The following is an 8,766-nucleotide window of genomic DNA, read 5'->3' as shown; positions in this document are numbered from 1 at the left end:
TGTGGGACCGAACTACTGCTGTACGTGTCACAGCCTATGGATGGCGTCCAGATGTCTTTGTCGAGTGCAAAGGAGGCCTGCTAAGGACGCCCAGCTTTTCTTGAATTCTGATGACCTCTTTTTCTAGGCGAGCTGCGGGAAGGAAATTGCTCACTGGGAACTGTTTTCCCGAAGCACGGAACTGCTGAACAGCGGAGTGGGAGGGTGGAGTGGAAGGTTTAATTTCACATACACTTGGTTTCGCTTGTGACACTTTTATTTCAGCACCTTCTGCCAAGTTGACTCACAAAGTTAAAGATGAGGGATTGGATGACAAGCACAAATTTCTAAACCTAGATAGGAAATACTAGTTTTTAATGTACCAAGAGCGAAGGATGACTTGGAGCCTGAAGCCCAAAGTATAACACGCACAGACAGTATTGGCTGTTTCCTTCTAAGGCGATATCATTGGCGCCTCCCTCTAACCTGGGTGTGGCTCTCCTGAAGGATAAAATTCCGGATTGGGGAGGTCTGAGACTGGGGCCAGCTCCGCCTAGCACTGGTCTCCGGGAGGGGCTGGGCGTGAGCAGAAGCCCAGCCTGGGACGCCCGGACTAGACGGCTAGACGACTAGACGTGCGGCGGAGGCTGGGGGCGTGGGTCTGGCTGCTACTGAGAAGCCCGCAGCGCCCCTCGCGCCCGGAACGCGACCTCCACGCAGGGCTGGGAACGGGGTTAGGGGGTAGGATCGCGAAGCCAGGGCAATAGGACCCGGCGGGAGCTTGCTGGGCCGGGAGGGGAGCGGGGCTGAGGAAAACCGGAGAGAGAGGAAAGGACGGCGATGGGGAGCGGGCGCCCGCGACAGCCGCGCCGCAAGAGTTGCAGGGCTCGGGCGCCCGGGTCCGGGACCCTATAAAGAGCCCTGCGGCGCCACGCTCACTGCTCCCCGCCAGCACCGGGTCCCGCTGCCGCCCCAAACCCCGGCCACTCAGCTCCCCGCGGGTCCCAGACCCGCACCGCGCACTCCATGGCCCGCTGAGGCGCTCGGGGCACCCGGGCGGAGGGGCAGCCCCGCCGGGTGCGGGCGGATCCCCGCGGGCTCGCGCCCAGGGGTCGGGCGTGAAGAGGGCGCGGCTCGACCTCTCCCCCTGCGGCCGCAGGACAGTGCCCGGACCCGCGGCGCGGGGATGCCGGACCCGGACCCCTCGCGGGCCTGCACACGGCGGGCGGGAGCGCCGGCAAACTCGTGCGGGCGGAGTCTGCAGATCCCCGAGCGCCCAGGTTAGCACTCAGTCCTGAGCGATTGCGGGGAGCGATCCCGCTCGGCCCCAGCCCCTCCCGGAGGCCCCCCACGACGTGCCTGAGGAGCCGGGCGGAGCTGGACTGGGGCGCCAGTCCTCCAGAGCCCGGCGCGCAGAGGAGCGATCCGAGACGCGCGCGGCGCCTGGCGCGCTGGGAGCGGGACGCGCCCTGCAGCGGGGCTGCGCGCCGTGACCTCGGGTGCTCACCGGAGCCCGGGCGGGGGAGGCACCGAGGAGCCCCCGCGCTGCCGGCCAGGCCGAAGGAGCCCGTGGTCTCCATGGTCCTGCCGTCTTGCACTCTCCCCAGCATCCGCACTCTCTCGCGCGTCCGCCCCATGCCCGAGATCTGCGCTCCAGTGCCTGGGCAAGGAAAGCCATGGGGAACCCGGAGGCTTCGTGCACCCCGCCGCCGATCGCGGGCGCCCAGGCCGGGCTGCCGCACACCAACCTCTCCTCCGCGCCTCCCAACAACTGCAGCGCCCCGAGCCACATTTACCAGGACTCCATCGCCCTGCCCTGGAAAGTGCTGCTGGCGGTGCTGCTGGCGCTCATCACCCTGGCCACCACACTCTCCAACGCCTTTGTAATCGCTACCGTGTACCGCACCCGAAAGCTGCACACCCCGGCCAACTACCTGATCGCGTCCCTGGCGGTCACCGACCTGCTCGTGTCTATCCTGGTGATGCCCATCAGTACCATGTACACGGTCACTGGCCGCTGGACGCTGGGCCAGGCACTTTGCGACTTCTGGCTGTCGTCGGACATCACCTGTTGCACGGCGTCCATCATGCACCTGTGCGTCATCGCCCTGGACCGCTACTGGGCCATCACGGACGCGGTGGGCTACTCGGCCCGGAGGACGCCCCGGCGGGCGGCGGGCATGATCGCGCTGGTGTGGGTCTTCTCCATCTGCATCTCGCTGCCGCCCTTCTTCTGGCGCCAGGCCAAAGCGGAGGAGGAGGTGCTGGACTGCTTGGTGAACACCGACCACGTCCTCTACACCGTCTACTCCACGGTGGGTGCCTTCTACCTGCCTACCCTGCTCCTCATCGCCCTCTACGGCCGCATCTACGTGGAGGCGCGCTCCCGGATTTTGAAGCAATCGCCCAACAGGACGGGTAAGCGCCTGACCCGAGCCCAGCTGATAACGGACTCTCCCGGGTCTACGTCTTCAGTCACTTCTACCAACTCCCGGGCTCCCGAGGTGCCCTGCGATTCCGGGTCTCCTGTGTACGTGAACCAGGTCAAAGTGCGAGTGTCTGACGCCCTGCTGGAGAAGAAGAAGCTCATGGCCGCCAGGGAGCGCAAGGCCACCAAGACCCTGGGAGTCATCCTGGGAGCGTTTATTGTGTGCTGGCTGCCCTTCTTCATCATCTCCCTGGTGATGCCCATTTGCAAGGATGCCTGCTGGTTCCACATGGCCATCTTTGACTTCTTCAACTGGCTGGGCTACCTGAATTCCCTCATCAACCCTATCATCTACACCATGTCCAACGAGGACTTCAAACAGGCGTTCCATAAACTGATACACTTTAAGTGCACAACCTGACTTGCCCATTGCAGTGGGGTCGCCCAAGCGACCTTTGGGGACCAAGTTGGGTCTTTCCACAGGTAGGTGGAATCTTCTTTGCTGTTACTAGGTCGGAGCAATGCGCTCTCTGCTGGGCAAGGGCAGTGGGTCCTGAGAAGCCAGGACAGCCCTTCGAGGAGCTCTGGAAGCAGAACAGTGCAAACTAAATGCAGAGCTCTCCTGCTGAGCAGCAGGTTCGCCTCCTCCCCTCCAGCTCCGCTGAGCACAGATCCTGCCGCAGCCAATCACAAATGGGGTTGCGACTTTTAAAAATTGATGATGGCTAGGGCGGTCCTGCACTGCCTTGGGGTCCTGGATGGTGATGTCCTCCAGAGCCAGTGGCCCTTCGTAGTCGTAGGGCGAAGCCTCTCTGAGACAGATCTACATCCAGCCTGGCAGTACTTGATGCTCATTACCCTGTGTGTTGGGGAGAACGTTGTGTTACAGCCTAATTTAAGAACAGTTATTTTGGCATCTTCAGTCTTCAGTTTTACTTATTTAAACTTGATTGGAGAAAGTTGTGGATTTGGTGCTTCAGACCCTAAATGTGGCGTGGATGGCACAGAGAAACCTTGAAGAATTAACAGAAAAATTCTGATGCTAAGATCTCTATTTTTATTATAATTGAAACTCTATGGAAGTGGGTGGGTGGGAAGGGGAGATGGGGAGAGTTACACTGAGAATCAACACCTGTAGTTGTTTTCTGCAGATTTCTAATTTTTTAATTCCTGTGTAGCGATTATCAAACTACAGCTCTAACAAACAAAACATTATGTGTGCTAGTGCCAAAGTCTGCAGATTGCCTTTTCCTCTTCCTCCTAATTTTATGAACCTATCCTTTCACACACTGAATCCCCGTGAATGGAGGGCATGAGGGAGGGCTCAGCCCAAATTGCTGCTATATGTCTTATTAATGCAATTGTTTTCGCTGGTTACTATTAGATGTATGCTCTTCTTTAACAAGAAAAGCATCTTTATTCCTCATCCAAGTCAGGGAGCTGTAAAAGAGACATCAAGTAGGAATGATTCTTATACAGCCAAGGAATGAGGGGGCAATAGGAGATTGTATATTTTGACTTGTAAAAAAATCTTAAAATGCATGAGACATTTTCTGATAGTCATGTGCACTCTCCTTCCCATCTGTGACTCCTTTCTGTGTGAAACTATAAAGTAACCAAGAGAACCAGTTTCCTTGTCTGGAAGTCTTCAAAAAGCAATGAGAGCCCTAAAAACTATATTAGAGAAAGAGGAAAAAAACTTATTTCTTTTGCCTTGCTATTGAAATTTGGGTAGGAACAAAGATTACTAGAAAATGACATGTAAGGAATTTTAAAAAGCTAAGAGAGGCTAAAATTGAGCCTAGTTTTTATAACTTACAGAACCAGACCTCAGACTTACGAAATGATCAGAATCTGGAAAGCCTTTTAATCTTGTGAACATGTCACCCGGGCCTGACACCTTAATGAATACAATAACCTGGAATACTTTCAATATTTCTCTTTTCTCAAGGTTAAACAATACTTAGTTATTTGAAATTCACTCTGAGGGCTCTCCAGTGCAGGGTGAAATCACACACTAATAGATGAAAACAATAAAACATTATCTTAAGAAGAAGAAGTAGTCCTGAAGGATCATCTGCACAGAAAAAAATGTGCATGTGAAGTATTTAATATGCCAAAGAAGATTCACACTTTCTTCAGAGGGCTTTTTGTAGTCGATAGCTTTTGTCTGCAGAAGCAAGTTGTCTTGATAAAATGGACTCACATTCTGCTTGAAGCTCCTCAGCCTAGATCCTCAGACAATAGATGTCCTGACCTGAAGTACACTCCTTGCCTACTGTGCAGATCTTTTCTCTGGGGAAGACTCTTCAAAATGTACTATTGAAATGTTCACATGAATCTAGGGGAAAAAGGGAATTTTTCTTCAATGTTATGCCTATCACTGGAGTAAAATACCGTCTTAGACATTTGATAATCCTAATTCTTCTACTGGATCCTAAGATTCCTTGTTTGCTTTTTGTGACATTTCTCCCGTGGAGGAATGTGCATAGAGCATGGTATTTGTTTGTATGTTAATGTCAGTCCTGTGTTTATGCACCTGTATTTTCTTAGGACCTAGGAGGCAATTAAGTCAACTTCATAAGGGGGAAAATTAATAGCCACTTAAAATTATTTCTTTACAGGGCACTACAATGATTGTGTCCTCATGTCAGCAAAACACCATCAATTTAGTCAAATGGATTATTTGCCATTTTGTAAATTACTCACCGTAATTATTGCTTGACTGTTTGGCTAAATTGACTGATTTGGGGCATATTGTAACAAATAGAAGCTTGCAAACCCTTGTAGTTATAAGAGTTCAAGAATCATTTTCCAACACTGCACATGATTATGCAAAGTATATTACTCGTTCCAGGGGTGCACAGTTAAGACTGTTGAGCTCCTTTTCAGTTACTCTTGCCTATGACACAGTTTGTTTCATGCAACAGACACATGGCTTTTTTGCAGAACATGAAATGGAAAATGGCAATGTTTGACTTACATGGAAATGACAATACGTTTGCATTGGCTGTGGTAGCAAATAACATTTTCCATGTTGTTTAATGGCACAAATTTCACACACATATGTGAATGTATACACACCTAAAGTACTGATATTGTCTTGTGTTTTTAGGAACTTTAGGGTTTCTTTTTAAAGATGGACACTGCACCCATGAATAAATTTTTCTTGAGTGCAGCAAATTTCCTACAGAAGAATATTCTTCACTTTTCCTCTCTATTATCTTAATTTTGTCTTCTTCAACCAAGAAGCCATGAGAGGACTATAATTCACTTAAGCAGTAAAATCTCAGATCATGTGTATGATGGAGTTGCTGTGACTAAAAATTGCCTTTGGTATTCCACCTTTCAGCATATGTATAATTGGAAATGAAATTTATGAAAATAATGAAATAAAAGTCCATTTTGTGTTTGAAAAGCATTGAATAATATTTCTATTTTTATGGAAAAATTGGTTTCATTAGATTCTGGGGGTTGTAGTTAAAAGTTTGAGCATTAATGAGAAAATGACAAAAAAAAGAAAGAAAATGATTGATTGATAAGAAAGGATGCTCTTGTCCCCTGATATATGCTGCCGTGACTTGAGGAATTTAGATGATATTTGTAGAAGAATTTAAAAGGAATCAAAGATTTTGCTCTCATATTCTTCAAAGAAGTTATAGAAGTTATAGCACATCAAGTGTCACAAGTCTTCAAGTTTAACACTTTTATTTTTTTTGTATTTATTTTTTTGAAGGTTAACACTTTTAGAAGGAATATTTAGTCTCCAGGCAAGATTCCTAGGTGCTACGTGATGCTTAAGATACAAAATTAAGAAAAAGAGGAACTTGGTTAGGAGGAAAGTTGGGTAGTACCTAACAGTAGTAGCAGCCTGGATTATCTGAAGCCCCATGAAACAGAGAAGAGGAAAAATTTTGGAGTCAGAAAGTTTGAGTTACAAGTGAAGTATGTTAGAGCTGTGTGGTTCTCCTTCCAAAATATCAATGACTTACAGTTTGTTGCAAAGACTTGGAGCTTATACGTGTAAAACACTTGTCAAGATGCCTGACTTTGGGCACTCAGAGATGGTACCTCCTCTTAGCAATCATTTTCCAGTGTCCTTTTTATGGATGCAGGACACTATTGTTTAGGAAAGTGGTTATTTGGTAGAAGGTGAACTGGGGAAGACTAAACTAGCCCGGATAACAAGAACTTGAAAAAAGTAGAAATGACTGAGGTTTCCAGACTTTTACAGTTACCTCCCTGAAGACACTCCTCACCCCAAAGAACAAAGTGGATCAGAAGCAATTGTTTGCAGTGGCTGCAATGGTCAAAGTCATTGCCAAATATTTACTTTCTTTAGTTTCTCAAATATTTATTCTCCTTTTCACTTTTAAATACTTTCCCCTCCTCCTTCCTTGTCTAGAAATGTAAGGTCATCATCTGAGAGTCCAGAGCACCTGACCACATGCGCATCTTTTCTCAGTACTTCATTTTCCACTTTGTTGTATTGCCACTAACCAATAATAACAAGTACATTTTCATTTTGCCTGTGCAGAGCTGATTCGGAAGTCAAGGGTTTTTCCATTATCTGGGAGGAAATTGTTGATTCAAATGAGTACATGAGGGGAGGGCTCTAGCGCTTTCAGTTGGGGTGTCTCCTGGAGTTTTGAGACCAGTGAGTGCTCTTAGGAGAGCTGTGGTAAAGCTCCTGCAGCTTTTCTCGGAATCCACTTGGGACAGTCCACTAGAGGGCAGAGTCTCTCTGAGTTGTCTCAGAGACAAGTGTCTCACAATTGTGAGACAAGGGTGCTCACAATTCGCAATCTCTAACTTCTTCCTAAACATTTTGCAGGCGATATTAACTCCTCTGGGCTCCATGAAAACCCTGATCCAAAGCAGAGAAGTTTTATCCTTCATATGAAAAAGCAGATTTTTCAGAACTTCCAATTCAGGCAGAAGATCCTTCAGCAAATCTAAAGTTTTCTTCATACAGTATGTTCAAACTCAGTGATTCTTAACTTAGTAAAACATTGTGACCTTTTTAAAATATGACATTGAGTGAGATCAGAGGTTTGAAGGCAAATATTTTTACTTTAAAATAAAGGTAATCATGTGAACATCTTTCAGTACAATGATTTTTCTCCCTGCTGCTTTTCTTTTCTAAAACTTCCTCGGTTTGAAGTTGATATATTCATAGAACACTTGCTATTTAGCATGTAAAGACATGTCTGCTTTTTCTTTTATACAGAAGTAAGGAATAATTTTACATCAGTTTTCCTCACAAGGTAGACCTTTAAGTTTGTGTAATTTTGACATTTATCTTATAACAGTCATATATAAATAAGAGTACAATCTTATATATCACTATCACAAAAATAAATTTGTGTATGAGCAAATGGATCATATAAAAGGAGAAAGTGACTATAGGCACATCATTGTCATTCCTCTGTAATATTACTGTTACTCCTCAGCATTTTCACAGGCCACAGTGGAGAGGTTTCCATGTATCATCTCACACATCTGTCAGTAAATTGGGCTTTAAATCAACACCCATATCTTGTGATTACACAAGGATTTCAGTGCTCCCTGAGAGAGAACCAGTCCCTGGACCTGAGCCAATTGACAGAGTGACTTAACATTATTCCAAGTATATTTTGTAAAGGAAAATTCCCATTTCTTTTAACTTGTTTATACAGATCTCCAAAGAGAGGAAGAGTCAAAAATATTTTATTTTTAAAATAAACTATTAACAGAAAAGCCATAAAAGAAGGATGGTCTTGTAATATTTCCTGTAGCAAAAGTGAACATGATGAAGGATGATGAAGGGCTTAATCTACGATAAATGCTTTTGAAAAATCGACATACACCCTGCTTAACGGTGGAGAAGGTATGACTCACTTCCTCCCTGACTGTGAGAACATTCCACACGACGGCCTCTGACTGCCCACTCCATATTGGGATATTCAGATTCTACAATATCTCCCGCTCATTAAATATGGTGACAAGGTTGTGATGGTCCAGCAGCGGCAGAATAGTTCTCAAACGGCCAGGTGTTTGGTTGGAGCTCAGAGCCTAGTGTCGCTGTGAAAACATGCCCGCTGTTTCATTTTAGCCCATGTGCTTAAGTCCAGTGTGCCATCGCATAGGTAGACCAGCAGCCCCTCTGTAATTTATCAATCCTTTCTCCACTAATCTCAGTGTTTCCGCTCTGGGCTGACTGCTTTTGTGTAGAAACAGTTTTCTTGCTTTCATTTTTTTTTCTTCCCAGTTTTGCCAAACCATAAGTTCCTCGAGTCCCTGTGTGGTTTTTTGCTGTTGTTGTTGTCTTTGTTTCTGTGGCCTTGTCCTTCTTGGCATTACCACAGAGCACTGCATAT

The 8,766-nt window shown here is 47.0% G+C and overlaps 1 protein-coding gene across 2 annotated transcripts; it reads left to right on the top strand.

Moving 5' to 3' along the window:
• The first annotated feature begins 1,572 nt into the window (after positions 1–1,572).
• Positions 1,573–7,553, top strand: Htr1b (5-hydroxytryptamine (serotonin) receptor 1B, G protein-coupled). Of its 2 annotated transcripts, XR_264265.2 has the most exons (2): positions 1,573–2,890; positions 7,242–7,553. XR_264265.2 is itself a non-coding variant. In XM_005406899.2 (1 exon), the coding sequence occupies exon 1, from the start codon at positions 1,656–1,658 to the stop codon at positions 2,826–2,828; it is 1,173 nt and encodes a 390-aa protein (XP_005406956.1). In that variant the 5' UTR covers positions 1,573–1,655; the 3' UTR covers positions 2,829–5,828. The 2 variants fall into 2 exon arrangements, 1 of the variants encoding a protein (XP_005406956.1); XM_005406899.2 differs by lacking the exon at positions 7,242–7,553 and having other exon boundaries at positions 1,573–5,828.
• Positions 7,554–8,766: the final 1,213 nt, after the last annotated feature.

This window comes from Chinchilla lanigera, unplaced genomic scaffold (assembly GCF_000276665.1).
Source record: "Chinchilla lanigera isolate Chin_1 unplaced genomic scaffold, ChiLan1.0 scaffold00101, whole genome shotgun sequence".
NCBI lineage: Eukaryota > Metazoa > Chordata > Mammalia > Rodentia > Chinchillidae > Chinchilla > Chinchilla lanigera.
Note: the sequence above shows the minus strand (reverse complement) of the source record. Positions and strands in the feature narration are given on the sequence as shown.